The following is a 21,383-nucleotide window of genomic DNA, read 5'->3' as shown; positions in this document are numbered from 1 at the left end:
ATTCTCTTCTGTGGATATATCACATTTTGTTTATCCACTCATCTATTGATGGGCACTTGAGTTTTTCCCATCTCTTGGCTATCGTGAACAGTGCTGCTATGAACATGAGTGTACAAATATCTCTTTGAGACCCTGCTTTCAGTTCTTTGGGTAAATACCTAGGTGTAGAAGTGCTAGGTCATATGGTAAATGTTTAACATTTTGAGGAACTGTCAGACCGTTTGCCACAGCAGCTGCACTATTTTACATTCCCACCAGCAATGTATGACAGTTCCAATTTTTCTCTTTTTTTTTTATAGCCATCCAAATGGGTGTGAAGTAGTATCACATTGTGGTTTTCATGTGAATTTCCCCCATCCAGCTATTTTTAAAAAACATATATATTTTAAATGTTTTTCTGGAGGTCATTTGCCTGACAACCTTCGCCCTCTAGAACATGGTCCTGCATGAAACTTATTGCGAAAGGGCCCCCAATCCAGTAAAAGCAGTTGTAGACCTTCTTCACGAAAGCCTTGCACTTTGCTCCCTTAGGCCTCTCACTTAGTGAGTAACTCTTATTCAACATTCATGATTGGCTATTATATTTTCCAGAAGGGAGACAGACAGTCCACTATGGCAGATATTGTGGCAGAAAGAGAAGTAACAGAAGTGACAATAATCTACCACTGAAGGAGGAGAGCTATAATACTTCCCAAGACATTTATGACCCCAAGTCTTCAACTTGACCAAATTTTGTTCAGTATTTTCTAAGAAGGCAAAGCTACATATAATATATTTTAGAAAATTTCCATGAATGACTCAGAGAAGCACATTTTCCTCTTGAACGGATAAGCTGGTGTGGATTTTCTAGATACTTAATTTACCAATCGTATCTGAATACTTAGGTGATATTGAGCTTCATCTTGAATGTGGAAAGGACAAATAGATTTAGATTCTATAAAGTTATTGAAGATATTGTTTTAAAAAGTAAATGAGATGTTTTCAAGAACTTTAATTCTATTTTTGATGAAATGAACAATTAGTTGATTTGTCTGGTACTCCGAGCTTACTTTAGCTTCAGAAAAATCCCTGTTATTTCGGTATGTGTTCTGGGCTCAATGCCAATAAATTAACCTTTCATCTGTCTTATCAGCTGAGTTGCTTGAGGTTGTTGCTGGTTGACACTGGGTTAAACTGCAAACCTTAAAGCTGCAGAATATTTAATGTATGAGTGAACAGTGCTTTCTGTCTCTCATATATATATATATATATATATATATATATATATATATATATATGCTGAAACCTCCTTCTGAGTTGTCCCAATATCCCTTCATAGAAACTAATAACTAATAGTGCATACAGAGAAAATAAAATCCAGCATCTTTTCAAAGGATTTCTTTACCTGAGCACATTTTACATTTCCATCCTCTTTGCTATCTCATTTGCAGTGGGTCTCCAGCTAGTTATGTCATGACCATTTTATGTGATCATCAGCAATTTCAAATACACACACAGAGTTCCCTCTTAGAGCAACTTAAATTTTCTTACCAATTACTGTTGTCTGGATTTTGATAGCAGATAATCAAGCCTACAATCAGAACAAAGTAAAGCCAGTTTAAAGACAAATCTTTGGTAACCTCTAAAAGCTGGAGACATACAGGTGGATCATGACTGCATAAGGGGCTGTCATGTCCGGCTCTAGCGTTTTCTGTGCAGTGGACCCCAAAATGAATTTCTGCCCCAAAACAGATCAAAATGAAGCATTCTTTTTTTCCCCCATGGATTGTTTCTGGGTGTTGTACTGCAACAGTAAATCTACTGTTATTTACTGTTAATAAGGAAAAGGTTATTTCCTTTTACTACGCACAGTTCTACACTGGGAAATGCCCATTTTATTGACCATGGCTGACTGTACTGTGTTGTGTTGTCAGTATGTAGATGCTTCCTGTTTTAAATAGGATATGGTTACTTCTTTTCCAAATCTAGGGTTTAAATCAGAAACATTGTATTATATTAGCTAATTTTATTTTATTTTTTATTGCAGGTTTCTGAAAAAGTGTGTTTTCTGAAAACTCTGCTGATTGGATTCCACTCTACAGCTATTTCTTTACAATCCCCTCTCCCTACCAACCCCATCCCCCCCCCAAAAAAAAAAACACCTGGTGGGCTTGTAGTTCACTTTCAGCAAATATCCATTCTTTTTTTTCTTTGATTCTCAGTTTTTCATAGTCAATTTTCCTCTTCCCGATTTTACAGCAAAAAAATTTTTTACAGTTGTACCATCCTTACCAATCTTAATCTTTAAAGCCAAGAAATAGAAAAACTTTTCTCCCCTTGAACTGAGACTTTCCCACAAATTGAAGGGCAGCCAACAGCATATGCTTTTTGCAAGAATAATTGAAAACATCAACTGGAGAACAGAATTCTTTTTAAAAGTCTACCAGTTATTTGAAGTAACTTTGGCAGAAGAAAAAATAAAACACTCAATATCTCAACCTTTACAGTTGCCTTTTTAGGGTTTGGTCTCTAATTTGAATTTTAGTTATTCTGATACACTTTTTATTTTATGATTGGCTTTTTGTTTGACTAAACCAAATTTAACTTAAATGAAAACCTAAGTGCTAACAAAAACAAACCAAACCAAAAAAAAAAATAAAACAAAAAAAAAACACATTTCACCAAAACAAACTGTGATCTCCTTATATTTAGTTTGAACTCATTTTTAGTCTTTTAGCAAGAGCAGTAATACTGCCCTAGAGAGGGTGCACTTGATTTTAATTTTGCTTTCAATATGACAGCTGTCAATGTTACCCTGGTTCGTGATACGAAGTGGCTGACTTTAGAAGTCTGTAGAGAATTTCAGAGAGGAACTTGCTCTCGAGCTGATGCCGACTGCAAGTTTGCCCATCCACCAAGAGTTTGCCATGTGGAAAATGGTCGTGTGGTGGCTTGTTTTGATTCTTTAAAGGTGAGTCTCATCTAAATGTGCATCATGTTGAATGTAAATCTATTGATTTCTGTTTTTCTGAAATATGACTGCTTTGAAATTGGTAAAGTTAATAAGAGCATGAAAGTGGTTAACTTTTGTTTGTTCTTTAAGACAGGATGGAGACTTTGTGTTTGTAGAACTAAGCCAGACTAAATCCCACCCCATCAAAGTCCACTGATCAAGAGAAACAGACTTAAAGAAAAAAATTTCAAGAATCTTTGTAGGAATGAGAAATTGCAGCCTTGCCATACTTCTTTGTGTACGATTTAGGCTTTGAATTCAGTGATCATAATCATCATATAGCCAGAGAAGCCCTTTCCTGAATTATGGCTTATTATCTATGTTATCAAAGTACACTTGACAGGGACCAGTCAGCTGTCAGAGGATAAATAAAGTCAGACCAAGAAAGTATAAGACAAAAATCTCACTACCCAGAAAGAAAATGATGGCATTTTGAAGTTTCTTAGTCAAAGTATATTTTGAATGTTTAACTTAAATATATTGTTACAAAACTAGGTTCACTAGTTTTCTCTTCCTAAACTACTTATTGACCAATTTCAGATTTGTGAGTACATTTGATAAGGAAAGTTCTATCATCAAGGTCATCAAACCCTAATAATATGTATTAGGGGATAAACAAAATATGAAAGCAAATAAGATATTATGTAGAATAGAACATATATGATTGCAGAACAAGAAAATGCACTGGTTTTCATGTTTTATTCATAGTTATCCTTAAATTAAGGATAAATATGTACAAATTAAAGTATAGAAGTAAAGTAATAATTCCTGGTTTAATTAATAAGATTTGCTAGGATGCATTCAAAGTTTTTCTTTCAAAATATGTCAAAATGAATTAAGCTTACTAAGAACCTTTTCAACTTCTTGATGTTGTTTTATCCTCATCATAACCAGTTTTACCTCATTAACATTTTTATTTATGGATGCATTGGCTAATAGCGATGTATTCTTCATGTGATCTTTTCTTCGGAAAACATTTTATCAAGTGATATCCTACTTAAGTAGTTTTACTTATTTTGTGGTTACTAGTTTTTATTGCAGATCATTCCAATTCAAGAATGGATACTTGTTATCATAAAGATAATGGTAATTCCTACTATTGAAAATGTCTGGATTGCTTTTATTTGCAGCAGATATTAGGATTGAGGGGCTTATTCTGTTTTCTTCATTTCACATTTTATCTACAATTATTTCGTGTATTATTCAGATCTACTGCTGCAGGACTGGGCAGTGCAATGAAGTAGAAAAGAGCACTGGGTTAATTGGGGTGGGGGAAGGTGTCTTTCATTCAGTCCGTATAGAGGGTCTGGCACTGCACTAGGCACTTTACATATGTTGTTTCAGGTCCAAGTCCCACTGCTGACCTCAGCTACTTAATCTGACAAAGCTTGAGTTACTTCATCTCTAACAGATGGGTAATTATCCTCTACTTAACCTCCATGATTATTGTGGAGATTCCAATAAGATAACATAAATGAAAATCCATGTATCACTATAAAAGTGAATTAAATGAGAGTTATCTTCTTACCATTAACTAAGATTTGTTTTAGGAGTCTTCAAAACAATTCTATTTAGTTAGGGTTTATTATTTAAAACTCAAACTCATGTTGCAAATGTATATGGTCCATTCTAGTTGCCATGATTGTAATGTTACATCTTCAAGCTAAGTATCAGTTTTTATGGTTTATTCTTTGATACAGAGGTTGTAAATTCTATCTTTCCAGGCATCTGGTAAAAGGAGATATACTATGATCTTCCTAATCATTGATATACTTCAGGTCAGTTCTCCCATTTAAAGGCAATAAAATGCCATAATATGGAAAGTGATGGTTAACAAAATACATACAGCACTACCTCTTTAAAGCTTGGAAAATGTTTAATTCAGAAACTATATAGATAATGGCCAATGAATATTAGTAAGCCACGTAATTATTTAAATATACTATCTACTCACTGCATTCAGTGTTTTTAAAATAATTTTTATATTATGTTAATATCTTAATGACCAACCACACAGGATATAGACAATTTACATAATTGTTACATTTTCAAATTTTAATGAAAACCTTAATATTTCAAATATACAATGCTTTAAAACAATTAATTAATTTGCTATGTAGATAGCACATTCATCATATTTCCATGTCTGCATAAAAGCTTTATAGTGCTCTTCTTTTATATCATTCCTTATTCATGATAAGTTGAGGGTAATTGACCTATATGGGTTGTACTATCATATATGTAATACACAAATAACATACCTCAATGGTTAGTGCAACATATGCTACCCCCCCTTGAGTTTGTATAATTGAAACACCTTTGAAATGTATCTGTATAGTGTTTCTTCTTTCATGAGTGGTTAAATAACTGAAGCAATCATTTGATGAGTTTGGGGCTGCTGTTTGTTTGTTTGTTTGTTTTGGGGGGTTGTTTGTGTGTGTTTTTTATTTTTTGTGAGAACTCCATTAGCACTAGGTTCTCTTCCAGATGGTGATGGTTCTTTGCCTTCATAATAGGCACAATACATATAATGCCCTATACTGAACTCATAATGAGGGGATGTTATGAAAATAAGGAGGGCAAGCTTGACAGCTAATTGTGCATTGCACTGAAGTGCTATGCCCATTACTCCATGAATGTTGAGTGTTCAGTGATGAAGGTTGCACCTTCTTCAGGTAGAGTTCTAGACAGTGCAGCCCATAGATTAATTTCCAGCTACATAAAAGTATCATGTTATGTTGATATGCAGCTGTTTTTAACTCAGTTACCTAGTCTGCTTGACACAATTTATTTCAGAATTTCTCTCCAAATATTGCTTAACCCATTCTGCACCAATTTCTTGATATTACAGCTTGCCATTGATCTAGGTTGATATTTTTAGTGAATGTCCTTGGGAGTTAACAAAAGATCATGACTAAAAACACCAACCTGGAATCTCTGTGATTATTATCATAACCAAGATTGTTATCTTCATGCATTCTGCTTCAACAATGTCATGATGTCTTGAACATTCCCCTCCATACTTGAAGCAGGGTGATATCAACCACCTGTTTTCCAGAAAGACTATAAATGCTGTCATTATTTCATTATGACAGATCAATACACATCACATCTGCCCACGTGACTCACCACTTTGGGTAGTTTTCTAAAAAAAAGTTCTAGTGAAAGGCCTTAGCAGCATGCATAGTCAGAGAATAGTCATGTCAACCCATATACATTCCTAAAATATTTGAAATGGATGAAGAATGCACATAAAACAGCTCCACACTGTCATCAAACATCACATATGATCACAAGCATATTTTCGCAAGTGAAATTTGTTCTATAGGCATATGAATGGGAATCTATCATTTTAGGTCAAATTATCCTGAATTATCAGTATATTGTGTACTAGTATCACTAGTCATAGCAGTTTTTACTAGTTTAAAATTTGATTATTTTTATTGAGTATTTACCTCATCCCTGTTTGCTAAGGGAAAACTTACCAGGAGCAGAAGAATCCTAGCAAAATAATCCCAGGGGTCACTGAATTATGCAAGATTTAGAACCATTTATGGACTCCATCTGAGAGGTCAGACTCACTTTTTAAACTTTTTATTTTGAAATAATTTTAAACTTACACAAAAATTGTACAGGGAATTTTTGCATACCCTTCACCCAGCTTCCTGTAATGTCAACAATTTATGTACCATACATAGTACAGTTATGAAAACTGGGAAATTAACTCTAGTACAACATTAACTAAGCTAGAGACCTTATTTGAATTTCATCAATTTTTCCCCTAATGTCCTTTCTCTGTTCCAGAATCCAATGCAGGATCCCACACCGTATTTACTTGCAATGTCTCCTTAGACTCCTTCAATCTGTGATGGTTCCCCAGTCTTTGTTTATGTTTCATTACCTTGACATTTTGGATGAGTACTGGTCAGTTATTTTGTAGAATGCCTCTCAATTTGGGTTTATCAAATGTTTTCTCATGATTTGATTGAGGTCATGTATTTTTGGCAAGAAAACCACAGAAATGATGTGCACTGTATCCGAGAGTACATGATGTTTGTGTATCTTATCACTTGTTATGTTAACTACGTATAATCACTTGGTTAAGACGGTGTCTGCTAGGTTTCCCTGCTGTAAAGTGATCAGTTTTCCTTTTGTGAAAATTGATAATATCCCCTACGACATGTCATTGATTGTAAGGGGCATCCCAATAGCCAACCTATCAAAATGTGAACAGTTGTCCATCTTAAAAATGATGGGTAATGAACTTTTATAATTATAGTCAACCAAGAAGGTGAGGGAGGGGAAAATAGACCAAGGGTATGAAAGAGAAAGTAGCAGCAGCAGGCTACCAGAAAGAAAGAACACTGGAAAATGGCAAGCCCAAGAAGTTTTGTGATGTGCATGTCCCTGGCCCATGCTCCTGTGGGGTGGCCCCTGCACTGGAGTCAGTTCCCCTGGCTACCTCTAACTCATGATCCTCCTGCATCTGGAAACAGATTTTCTGCCTTTTTTTCATTATAAATAACATCTCCCCTCCCCATTATAAAAGTTGTGCATCTTTATGAAGGGAAAAGAAAATACAAAAGAAATTTTTAAAATTATCCAGAAGTAAGAATAAAAATAAAATTAACAAAATGTAAATAAAATGTCACCCCCACTATTTACTACCACCAATACTATGTGCTTCCTTCCAGTCTTTCTGTCTCATATAACAGGATATATGCCGCATAAACCTTGCCTTACCTCCTGCCTCCTTGCAGACCACACTCTGTCACTCACTCCCCAATGATGATCCTGGAGAGCCAACCACTCCCTCCATTTATCCTTCCTATTAGCTTCATGTTCTCCCAGGTTACCAAAAAAAAATCTAGATACTGCCTGATCTCCCACTCATAGACTTAAAAATATTCCTGCCCGTTGTTGTGGCTATTTTTCTGATCACAAAATAAAAACACACCCTTTCTAGAAAACTGTGATACAGAGATAGGCATTTTTTTTCATTTTTTAGAAGTACTATATTTTTATCCTCATAATTATATACACTATCAGACTGCAATTTATCTGGGCCATACTTTCTCTGTCCCTTTCCTGAAATGCCCTCCTTGAGTTACTATTTACTATAACCCTTCCTATCTTTGCACAAGAGTGATTCAAAAGTAGTTGACTCGAATAACTTTTCTATGCCTTGCCAAATTGTGGTTAATTATGTTTTCTATTCTTTCCCCAGTGTCTTTTAAAAAGAATTGGTGTGATAATTCTATGCCTGAGATTAATCACAAGCTACATTGTATTCTTCACCTTTTGTTGGTATATATTGATCAGAAAATGAAAACTGTAACCTTCACTGTATTTTTTCTTTTCTGTTTACTGTAAAACTAATGAGATTCAGGATCTCTTGCCCAATTGTATTCTGTTTTGGCACTTAGGGATGTCTACATATTCTGTCCCTTGATAACTAGGTTTTGCAAGGGAGCTAAGGTGAGACAAGTATAGGAATTTGCCCAGTTGAACAGAGCTCAAATTGCCAGACCACTGAGTCATGAGCTAAAAATCATTCTTTAAAGCACTAAGTTTTGGTGGGGGTTGTTTTCGGCATTTTTTTTAATGCAATTGAAACTCTTCACATGTTGGTGTATGTCCTCTCAAAATTAATGACAACTGTTTCTTTTAAAAAAAGATTCATTTCTTCCATAGAATTCCAAAGGATTTTCATACATGTGAAGGAATAATATTTTAGAAATATACTTAATTTAAAACATACCATCTTTAAATAATATGCAGTCATCAAAAATTATGTTTATGAAAACTATGCAGTAACAATAATAATAAACTCTACCTTCTATTGACTGCCTGCTATATTCCAGAAACTTTACACATGCTGACTCCTATCCTTACAATAACCCTGTGTAGGCTTTACCATTGGATGGGCTACGTTTTCCCACCTATGTGGTCTTGAATAAGTACAGAACCTCCCTGTCCCTATGTTTCCTAGCCTGTGAAAACAAAGATCCTACTAACAGCTACCTCTGGAGTTATTTAGCATTCAAATGAGGTGATCCAAATAAGGTGCTAAGAACAGGGCCTGGCTCATCATAAGCACGCAACACATGTCTGTTTTTTTCACCAAATAAATTCTGAGTACGCTGAAAATTTAAACATGAAAAATTAAATTAAATCATGACAATACTAGAAGAAAGTGTAGGTGAACACTTTTATAATCCTGGATGGGAAAGACATTCTAAGCATTCTATCAAAGGCAGAATCAATAAAGGCAAAGGATTATTAGAACTGACCACACAATAAAAATCATTTCTCAACAGCAGAAAACACCACAAACTGACTCTGGGTGATGAACACACAATGGGATTTATAGATGATGTAATACAGAATGTACACCTGAAATCTATGTAATTTTACTAACAATTGTCACCCCAATAAATTTAATAAAATAAAATAAAATAAAATAAAAAAGAAAACACCACAAAGTTAGAAGACAAGCAATAATTTGGAAAAAATTGTGACATATATGACAGACAAAAGAGTATTATTTTAATATACAATGAGTTTTACGAATAAAAAAATACAAACACAAGAAATATTTTCTTAGAAAAATAGAGAAAGGACATAAACAGCAGAGCAAGACAGTCTGAGGTGGCCAGTTTATCCGTGGAGATATTTTATGAGCCCTATTGATACAACTTCTCTGATGCAGCTGCTGTGTTTCAGCTGTCCCTGCCACAATGAGCTCACACGCCCCAACCGCCAGTCCAGAGGACTTTCACTTTCTACTTTAGTCCTTTCTGCATTGTTTACACTTTCTTTTACAAATGCATTACTTCTAATCAGAAAAGATGGGAGGGACGGAGGAAGGAAGAAAGAGAAAGAAAACCTTGTTAGGGCTAGCCTCTAAAGGGAAACCAAAATCATCTCTGTAAAAGAAATTTTATAATAGTAAATATAATATTTGCGTACTCAAGTCCTGAGAGAAAAGTGCTGGAGCTGAGACTAAGGAATCTTATTGTGCTCCAAACACCTTCCTTGTCCCCCTCCACTCAGTGGCTACATCTGTATCTGATTCACTCATTCATTCGTTCATTCATTCATGAACTGGACAAGTACCTACTGAGCACCTATTGTGTGCCAGGCATTGTGGTAGGCATAGGATCTAGCAATGAAATGGAAACAATCCCTGCCCCCATGGAGCAGACAGTCTAGTTGGAGGAGGGGCAGGCAAAAAGAAAGTAAATGTTCACGTTAATGACATATTGTCAGGTGTGAAGAAAAATGAAGCAGGGAAAGGACACAAAGAATGGCACGCACTGCTGTTTTAGACAAAATGGTCAGGAAGGCCTCTCTAATGAGGTGAAATTTGAGTAGAGGCATAAATGAAGTAAGGGAGTGAGTTACTGAGGATTTCTGAGAACATTCCAGGCAAAGAGAACAGCAGGAGCAAAGGCCCCAAAGCAGGAGTAACCCTGGTGTGTTTGAAGAAAATCAAGGTCATTGGGGTGCCTGGAGTATAGGGATGAAGGTGGGGGAGCAGTAGGAGATGAGATCAGAGACAGCTGTGTATATCATGGTAAAGATGGGGGGGGAGCATGTCCTGTGTGGCTTCAGATAAGGAGGGATATTGGAAGACAGTGATAAGCTTCTCTGGACTTTCTTGATGGGTGTATTTTTCCTGCTGCTTTTTCTCTGTATATTTTGCTTAATAAATCTTAGCCATTAGTATAATCTTCTCGAGTCCTCTGGCAAATCACCAACAAAGCTTTTCTATACATTATTCTTCTTCATACATGATTTACTTGATGGTTTTTAAAAAAATTATTATTATTAATATTATTTTGCTTTATATGAAGGGATTGTTTCTTTTCCTTTTTCCTATTTTTATTTTTTTAATTAAAGTTTATTCGGGTGACAATTGTTAGTGAAGTTACACAGATTTCAAGTGTACAATTCTGTAATACATCATCTATATATATCATATTGTGTGTTCACCACACAGAGTCAGTTCTCTTTTCATCACCATATATTTGACCCCATTTACCCTCATCTATCACCCCCTTTCCCCCTTACCCTCTGGTAACCACTAACTTATTGTCTCTGTCTATGAGTTTTTGTTTCTATGTCATTTGTTTGTCTTGTTCTTTTGTTGCTTCCAGTTTTATATACCACATATCAGTGAAATCATGGTTCTCGACTTTTTCTATCTGACTTATTTCGCTCAGCATAATAATCTCAGGATCCATCCATGTTGTCGCAAATGGTACTTTTTCATCTTTTCTTATGACAGAACAGTGTTCCAATGTGTATATACTGTGTTTCCCAAAAATAAGACCTAGCCAGACAATCAGCTCTAATGCATCTTTTGGAGCAAAAATTCGTATAAGTATTATATAATTATATTGTATATATTATATTATATTATATATATTATTATATTGTATATATTATATTACAATTGTATATATTATATTATATTGTATATATTATATTATATTATATTATATTATATTATATTATATTATATTACATTACATTATAAGACCCAGTCTTATATAATAGTAAAATAAGACCAAGTCTTATATTAATTTTTGCTCCAAAACATGCATTAGAGTTAATTGTCCAGCTAGGTCTTATTTTTGGGGAAACACTGTATACCACATCTTTATCCAATCATCTATCGAAGGACACTTTAGTTGTTTCCATGACTTGGCCACCATAAATAATGCTGCATGCACATCGGAGTACATATATCTTTATGGATAAAGGTTTTCAGATTTTGCAGCTAGATACCCAGGAGAAGGATTGCTGGGTCATATGGTAATTCTATTCTTATTTTTTTGAGGAACTGCCACACTGCCTTCAATAGCTGCTGTACTGATTTACATTGCCACCAACATTGTATGAGGGTTCCTTTTTCTCCACTGCATATCCAACAGTTGTTATTATTTGTCTTGTTGATGATAGACACTCTATCAAATGTGAGGTGATACCTCATTGTAGTTTTGATTTGCATTTCCCGAATAGGTAGGGAAGTTGAGCATTTTTTCATATATCTGTTGGCCATCTTTATGTCATCTTGGGAAAGTGTCTGTTCAGGTCCTCTGACCATTTTTTAATTGGATTGTTTGTTTCTTTGTTGTTGAGTTGTATGAGTTCTTTAAATTTTTTGGATATTAGCCCCTTATTGGAGGCGTTGTTTGCAAATATCTTCTCCCATTCAGTCGGTAGCCTCTTTATTTTGTCGATGGTTTCTTTTGCTGTGCAGAAGCTTTTCAGTTTGATATAGTCCCATTCTTTTTTTTTTTTATCTTTTTTTTATTTTTTTAATTAGTTTCAGGTGCACAAGACAAAGCAAAACTTAGACGTTTATCATTTATATCCCTCACACTGTGTGAACCCCCCTCCCCCCATCCACTATCCCTCTGTACGTTCCCAAAACCTCTCACCTTCCCCTTATCCCCACCCCCCCGCCCCTCTAGCAACCCTCTGTTTTTCCTCCATGTTTCCAAAACTGTTTCTGATTAGTTCATTCACTTATTCTTTTCTTTAGATTCCGCATATAAGTGAGATCATATGGTATTTGTCTTTCTCTTTCTGACTTATTTCACTTAACATAATGTTCACATTCTTTTATTTTAGCTTTTTCTTCCTTTGCCTTTGGAGACAAATTCATAAAATACTCTTTGAACCCAAGGTCCATAAATTTAGTACCTATGTTGTCTTCTATGCAGTTTATTGTTTCAGGTCTTATGTTTAGGTCTTTGACCCATTTTGAGTTAATTTTGGTACATGGTGACAGATAGCAGTCTAGTTTTATTCTTTTGATGTGACTATCCAATTCTGCCAGCACCATTTATTGAAGAGGCTATCTTTGCTCCATTGTATGTTTTTTGCTTCTTTGTCAAAAATTATCTGTCCATATTTATGTGGGCTTGTTTCTGGGTTCCCAATTCTATCCCATTGGCCTGTGTGTCTGTTTTTCTGCCACTGCCATGCTGTTTTGATTATTGTTGCTCTGTAGTACAAGCTGAAGTCAAGGAATGTGATACGTCCAGATTTAGAATTGTTTTTTTAATTTCTTTTTCTGAGATTTTATTATTAGTATATAGGAATGCAATAGATTTTTGTACATTGATTTTGTAGGCAACAATGTTACTGTATTCATTTATTGTTTCTAATAGCTTTTTAAAAAATTATTTATTTAAGTGTGTTTTTCTAGGACCCATCAGTTCCAAGTCACATAGTTGTTTCACTATAGTTGTGGAGGGTGCAGCTCACAGTGGCCCTTGTTGCCGGGGATCGAACTGCCAACTTTGTTTTTAAGAGCACAGCACTCTAACCAGCTGAGCTAACTGGCTACCCCTTCTAATCGCTTTTCAGTGCAGTCTTTAGGGTTTTCTAAATAAAGAATCATGTCATCTGCAAAAAGTGACAATTTAAGTTCTTCATTCCTCATTTGGATACCTCTTATTTCTTTCTCTTGCCTGATTCTCTGGCTAGGACTTCCAATACTGTGATGAATAGCAGTGCTGATAGAGGGCAACCCTGTCTTGTTCCTGAACATAGAGCAAAGAGCTTCAGGTTTTCACGATTAATTAGGATTATTAGCTGAGGGTTTGTCATATATGGCCTTTATTATGTTAAGGTATTTTCCTTCTATACCAATTTTATTAAGTGATTTAATCATAAATGGATGTTGTATCTTGTCAGATGTTTTTACGGCATCTATTTATATAATCATGAATTTTTTCTTTTATTTAGTTTATATGGTGTATGGCATTGATCGATTTGCATATGTTGAACGATATTTGTATCCCTAGGATGAACCACACTTGATCATGATAATTAATCTTTTTTTTTAAATTAAAGTTTATTGGGGGTGGCAATTTTAGTAAAGTTACATAGATTTCAGGTGTACAATTCTGTATTATATCATCTATAAATCATATTGTATGTTCACCACCCAGAGTCAGTTCTCCTTCCATCACCATATATTTGATCCGCTTTACCCTCATCTACCACCCCCCACCCCCCGCCCCCTTACCCTCTGGTAACCACTAAACTATTGTGTGTGTCTGTGTCTGCGTTTTTGTTTCTCATTTGTTTGTCTTCTTCTTTTGCTGTTTTTGGTTTATATACCACATATCAGTGAAATCATATGGTTCTCTGCTTTTTCAGTCTGACTTATTTTGCTTGGCATTATAATCTCAAGGTCCATCCATGTTGTCACAAATGATCTTATTTCATCTTTTCTTACCGTCGAATATATTCCATTGCATATATATACCACAACTTCTTTATCCATTCATCTATCGAAAGACATTTTGGTAGTTGCCATGTCTTGGCCACTGTAAATAAAGCTGCAATGAACATTGGAGCACACATGTCTTTATGTATAAATGTTTTCAGATTTTTTTGGTAGATACCCAGGAGAGGGATTGCTGGGTCATATGGTAATTGTATTCGTAATTTTTTGAAGAACCTCCATGCTGCCTTCCATACTATTTGTAATTTTTTGAGGAACCTCCACACTGCCTTCCATAGTGGCTGCACCAGTCTGCTTTCCCACCAACAGTGTATGAGGGTTCCTTTTTCTCCACAGCCTCTCCAACACTGGTTACTATTTGTCTTGTTGATGATAGCCATTCTGACTGGGGTGAGGTGATATCTCATTGTGGTTTTGATTTGCATTTCTCTGATGGTTAGTTATATTGAGCATTTTTTCATATGTCTGTTTGCCATTTGTATGTCCTCTTTGGAGAAATGTCTCTTCAGGTCGTCTGCCCATTTTTCAATTGGGTTGTTTGTTTTTTTGTTGTTGAGTTTCATGAGTTCCTTGCATATTTTGCATATTAACCCCTTATTGGATGCACTGTTTGCAAAAATCTTCTCCCATTCAGTTGGTTGCCTCTTTATTTTGTCTATGGTTTCTTTTGCTTTGCAGAAGCTTTTAAGTTTGATATAGTCCCATTCATTTATTTTAGCTTTTACTTCCCTTGCCTTTGGAGACAAATTCATAAAATGCTCTTTGAACTCAAGGTCCATAAGTTTAGTACCTATGTTTTCTTCTATGCACTTTATTGTGTCAAGTCTTATGCTTAAGTCTTTGATCCATTTTGAATTAATTTTGGTACATGGTGACATAGCAGTCCAGTTTCATTTTTTTCTACATGCTTTCCAATTTTGCCAGCACCATTTATTGAAGAGGCTGTCTTTTCTCCATTGTATGTTTCTTCCTCCTTTTTAAAAATTATCTGTCTGTATTTATGTGGTATTATTTCTGGGTTCTCAGTTTTATTCCATTGGTCTATGTGTCTGTTTTTCTGCCAATACCATGCTGTTTTGATTATTGTGGCCCTGTAGTACAAGCCAAAGTCAGGGAGTGTGATACCTCCAGCATTGTTCTTTTTTCTTAAGATTGCTTTGGCCTTTCGGAGTCTTTTGTGGTTCCAAACAAATCTGATGATTTTTTGTTCTATTTCTTTAAAAAATGCCATTGGGATTTTGATGGGGATCGCATTAAATCTGCATACTGCTTTGGGTAATATGACCGTTTTAACTGTTGATTCTTCCAATCCATGAGCACGGAATGTCTTTCCATTTCTTTGTGTTTTCTTCAATTTATTTTAAAAATGTCTTGTAGTTTTCAGCATATAGGTCTTTCACATCCTTGGCTAAGTTTATTCCTAGGTATTTTATTCCATTTGCTGCAATTGCAAAAGGAATTGTTTTTCTTTTTTTTCTTCTGAGATTTCATTGTTAGTAGTATACAGGAATGCAATGGACTTTTGTACGTTGATTTTGTAGCCGGCAACTTTACTGTATTCATTTATTGTTTCTAATAGCTTTTTGGTGGAGTCTTTAAGGGTTTTCTATGTCATCTGCAAGGAGTGGCAATTTCACTTCTTCATTCCCAATTTGGATGCCTTTTATTTCTTTCTCTTGCCTGATTGCTCTGGTGAGGACTTCCAACACTATGTTCAAAAGCAGAGGTGTTAGGGGACAGCCCTGTGGTGTTCCTGAACGGAGAGCAAAGGGCTTCAGTTTTTCACCATTAATTATGAGATTAGCAGAGGGCTTCTCATATATGGCCTTTATTATGTTAGAGTATTTTCCTTCTATTCCTATTTTATTAAGTGTTTTCATCATAAATGGATGTTGTATCTTGTCAAATGCTTTTTCTGCATCAATTGATAGAATCATATGATTTTTGTCCTTTAATTTGGTTATGTGATGTATCACATTGATGGATTTGTGGATGTTGAAACATCCTTGTGCCCTGGGGATGAACCCCACTTGGTCGTGATGAATAATCTTTTTAATGCATTGTTGTATTCGATTTGCTAGAATTTGGTTTATCATTTTTGCATCTGTATTCATCAGAGATATTGGTCTGTAGTTTTCTTTTTTTGTGTTGTCCTTACCAGGTTTTGGTATCAGAGTAATGTTGGCCTCATAAAATGAGTTAGGGAGAACTGTCTCTTCTTCAATTTTTTGGAAGAGTTTGAGCAGGATTGGTATTAGATCCTCGCTGAAGGTTTGGTAGAATTCACTAGTGAAGCTATCTGGTCCCGGACTTTTGCTTTTGGGAAGGTTATGCATGATTGTTTCAGTTTCCTTTCTGTTGATCGGTCTGTTTAGATTTTCCATTCCTTCATGATTTAGTCTAGGAAGACTATATGTTTCTAAGAACTTGTCCATTTCTTCTCAGTTATTGAATTTGGTGGCATATAGTCCATCATAGTATTCTTGGATGATCCTTTGTATTTCTCTGGTACCTGTGGTAACTTCTCTTTCATTTTTTATTTTGTTTATTTGTATTGTTTCTCTTTTTATATTAGTGAGTCTAGCTAAGGGTTTGTCAATTTTATTAATCTTTTCAAAGAATCAGCTCTTTGTTGCATTAATGTTTACTATTGTCTTTTTGTTCTCTATTTCATTTAATTCTGCTCTGATTTTTATTATTTCCTTCCTTCTGCTGACTTTGGGTTTCATTTGTTCTTTTTTTCCCTAGTTCTTTAAGGTGTAATGTTCAGTTGTTTATTTGGGATTTTTCTTGTTTGTTGAGATAGGCCTGTAATGATATAAATTTCCGTCTTAAAACTGCTTTTACTACATCCCAATAATTTTGATAGGATGTATTTTCACTCTCATTTGTTTCTATGTATCTTGTGATCTCTACTTTCATTTTCTCTCACCCAGTCATTTTTCAATAACATGTTCAGTCTTCACATAGTTGTGGTTTTCCCTGCTTTCTTTTTGCAGTGAGATCCAATTTCAAAGCCTTGTGATCAGAGAATATGCTTGGTATCATTCCAGTGTTCTTAAACTTGCTGAGGCTAGTTTTATGTCCCAACATATGATCTATCCTTGAGAATGTTCCATGTACAGTAGAAGAGAATGTATAGTCTTGTGTTCTAGGATGAAGTGCTCTATAAATGTCAATTGTGTCCATTAGGTCTAATATGTCATTTAAGGCTGATATTTCCTTACTTTTCTTTTTGGATGATCTATCCATAGCTTTCAATGATGTATTTAGGTCCCCTATTACAACTATGTTTTGGTCAATTTCTTCCTTTAGTTCTGTTAGTAGTTGCTTTGTATATTTCGGTGCTCCCTGATTGGGGCCATATATATTGATCATTGTTATGTCTTCTTGTTGTATTGTCTCCTTTATCATTATGAAATGTCCATTTTTGTCTCTTGTTACCTTTTATATTCTGAAGTCTGTTTCATCTGATATAAGTATGACTACATAGGCTTTTCTCTGGATACCATTTGTGTGGAGTATCAATTTCTATCCTTTCACTTTGAGTCTGTATTTGTCTTTGTAGCTGAGATGTATCTCGTGGTTTTTGAATGGATAGTATGTTTTAATAGTTTAAAATTTTAAGAAACAGCTATTCATCAATTGATGAATAGGTAACAACATGTGGTTTTATGCAAGGCAGTATTACTTAGTTATAAAAAGAAACAAAGTTCGAGTATATGCTACAACATGGATGAACCTTGAAAACAAGCTAACTGAAAAAAATGCTAGCTCAGAAAGACTACATATTGTATGGTTCCATGTATAGTAAATATCCAGAGTCATCAATTCCATAGAGACAGAAAGCAGATTAATGGTTGTTAGGGGCTTTGGGGGAGAGGGGAGAATAGGTGAGAGAACAGTGGAAAGTGACTGCTAATGTGTGTAAGGTTTCTTTTGGTGGTGATGGAAATGTTGTAGAATTAGATAGTGTAATGACTGTACAACTGGGTGAGTATACTAAAAACCAGTGACATGTACACCTCAAAAGGGTAAACATGGTATATAAATAATATCTCAATAAAAAGTAAGTACAAAAGTGTATGCAGTGAGGTTTCCCTATCATCTCTTTTCTCCAGTTAACCTGTTGACTTCTCAACTAATATATTTAGTTTTCTCTCACTCATAAATATTTTATGCATATGCATGCAAATATGTACATACCTTTTCTGCCTTTTTTACACAAATAGTTGCATATTTTTCTTGCATTTTTTTTTAGTTAAAAACGTTAAAAGTAATAGGATGTGAAAAGATATACCATGCTGATATTAATCAAAAGAAATCTTGGGGTGCTATATTTATATTAAAGATAAACAGAATTGCTCATAAATACTGGACTCTAGTTAGTAATTGTTTCTCATAAGCATATGTAAGTACTTTATGTGGATATTAGGTTTGAACAAATAAGTGAATAGATAATAGATAAAGATATCCAGGTTTCTCACCATTATTGAAAATAATTAAAAATAAGGAAAGGTGGAAGGCTAGAATGAATCCTGTGACATGAATTTAAGTGAAGATATCAATATGAACTCACCTTTAATTAAATATGTATACAGATATACAGGTACAAAAATAGACATAAATGTGTGTGTTCATGGGTTAGTATGCTTGCTTATATTTTCTATCTCTATCTTAGGAGGACCTAGAAGCAAGGACAGCCCAATAGTCATAAGCGCACCTAGCTCCCACATCCTGGTTTCTAATACCATTCAACAGTGAAGGAACCAGAGGTCCTCTGAGTAGTGGCTGATTCTGGATCAGGGAAGGGCAAATAAAAGGTGAATCTGTAATGTCTTGTGCCAGGAAATAAGGAAGTACTCAGAAAAGTTGGGAGCACAACAAGAGGATACAGGAGCCGATCTGAAGGAACTCCTAATGGCCAATGTGTCAAGATCATGATACATAAGGAAAGACTGAAAAACTGTCATGTGTTGGAGGAGACTGAGGAGATAAGACAAGTAAATGCCATGAGGGATCCTGGAACAGAGAAAGGATATTAGGGGGGAAATCGGTGAAGTTCAAATAAGGTTTCTAGCTTAGTTACTAATATTGTACTAGAGTTAATTTCCTGGTTTTGATAATAGTGTTAAGTATGGTATGTAAGTTGTTGACATTACAGGAATTAGAGTGAAGGGTATGCAGGGACTCTACTATTTTTGCAATCGTTCATTAAATCTAAAATTATTTCAAAATAAAGTGTTTTTAAAAGTTAGCTTTTTTAGTCTTACATATGCATCTCCTGTCTTTTAATGCTCAGAAATACAGTGGTGTATTGTTTCTTTTCATTTTTCTTTCTTCCTTTTTAAACTTTGCTTGTGGTAAGGAGAAAACTCTGAAATTCATGCAATGGCTGATACTGCAACTGACCCCAACTAGTTGGATAAGTCAGATAGTTAAATAGTTAAAAAAGCATTCATATCCATAATAACACTTCACATGCCTAGCAAATAAAGAATTTTGCTGTAGAAGGAAGAGCATTCAGTTCAAATTGTTAACATTTACAGATTAAGAAGCTGGATCCAGTGAAGAAGAGTGACTTGCCTTAGGTCACATAAGCAGTTATCAAAAGAGCCTGAGGACGCCAGTGTTCTTCTAGTCATTTCAGTGATTTTTTTTCCTCTGCGGAGAAGAAGGAAATGAAGTAAACGTAAATTGGGCTATATTGTTTTATTAAATCAAAAGCATCTGGCTTTTATCATGTTATGACTGTCCCACATTACATTTGGATGCACTGCCTATGAACTTTTGTAGTTCTCCTTTACTTTTTATACTTCAAAGGGTCGAGGGAAGCTAACTCTCCCTTTCCTAATCCCTCCCTCATTTATCGTTTCATGATACTAAAGTTAGATTAATACTTTAAATTAAGGTTCATATTTGGTTATTTGATAATCATTTGGACTATTAGCTTTTGAGAAGAAGGAAGAGATGAGGGTGCTCTTCATTTTCAGACAAAATTATCTACCTTAGTGATACTAAGCTTTGTTTAATTGCTGAGAGTCAGGACACTGAGCTATCTCTGCTCCCTTGTCCATCCTTCGCCCTCACCTTGCTTTGATGAGTTAGCTAGCCACAATTGGGGATTATAACTGGCTATGAAACATGCATGAGGTGTGATCAAACAATATGGTGAATGTTTAAATTTAAAAAGTTTATTGTAGTAAAAGACACATTGCCATTAACCCCTCTCAAAGTACTCCCCCGTGCTTCGAACACACTTATCCCATCATTCTTGCAATTTTCTGAAGCAGTTCTGGAAGTCCTCTTTTGTGGGTGTCTAGTTGCACTGTTGTGGCTGCCTTGATGTCCTGAACCAAATGTTTCGTCAAAATGTTTACCTTTCGTCATTTTGACTTTGGGGAAGAGCCAGAAGTCGCACAGTGCCAGATCTGGTGAATACGGTGGATGAGGACACACTGTAATGTTTTTGTTTGACAGAAATTGCCATGCCAGAAGCAATGTGTGACATGGAGCCTTTCCGTTGTGGTCAACAAATATGGTGAATGCTGCTACCAAGTGCCAATGGAAAGGCAAGGATCTTCAGTACAGGAAAGAGATGCGTTGAACCTTAGTAACAGTGTGTGACAAGTTTCAACTTGTTCAGTGCAGTCAATGGGTGTGAGCTACGGTTGAGAGAAGGTGTGTTTTAGAGTGTGCTGTAGATCATCCTCCATAATGAGACCACTCTGTACCACACATCATTTCTGGTACGGCAATTACTATCAAATAAAAACATTACGGTGTGTCCTCATCCACCTTATTCACTGGATCTGGCACCTTGTGACTTCTGGCTCTTCCCCAAAGTCAAAACGATTCAGGACATCGAGGCAGCCACAACAGCACAACTAAAGACACTAATGACAGAGGTCTTCCAGAACTGCTTCAGAAAGTGGCAAGAATGTTGGGATAAGTGTGTTCGAAGCAAGGGGGAGTATTTTGAGGGGGATTAGTGGTAATGTGTCTTTTACTGTAATATTTTTTTAATTTAAACATTCATCATATTGTTTAATCACACCTCATACATCTTTTTTTTCTTTTTTTTTTAATTTTATTTTATTAAATTTATTGGGGTGACAA

General features: G+C 35.2%; 1 protein-coding gene across 7 annotated transcripts in view; it reads left to right on the top strand.

Annotated features, from left to right (window-relative positions):
- Positions 1–21,383, top strand: part of MBNL3 (muscleblind like splicing regulator 3) — a 160,008-nt gene that overhangs the window by 72,940 nt on the left and 65,685 nt on the right. For all 7 annotated transcript variants that reach the window (XM_088795209.1, XM_019719120.3, XM_019719117.3 and 4 more), the window contains exon 2: positions 2,027–2,950. In XM_088795209.1, coding sequence (XP_088651335.1) covers positions 2,774–2,950 — 177 coding nt within the window. In that variant the 5' untranslated portion in view covers positions 2,027–2,773. The remainder of the gene's footprint in view (positions 1–2,026; positions 2,951–21,383) is intronic.

This window comes from Rhinolophus sinicus, chromosome 18, assembly GCF_057876585.1.
Source record: "Rhinolophus sinicus isolate RSI-liver-muscle chromosome 18, RSI-T2T, whole genome shotgun sequence".
NCBI lineage: Eukaryota > Metazoa > Chordata > Mammalia > Chiroptera > Rhinolophidae > Rhinolophus > Rhinolophus sinicus.
Note: the sequence above shows the minus strand (reverse complement) of the source record. Positions and strands in the feature narration are given on the sequence as shown.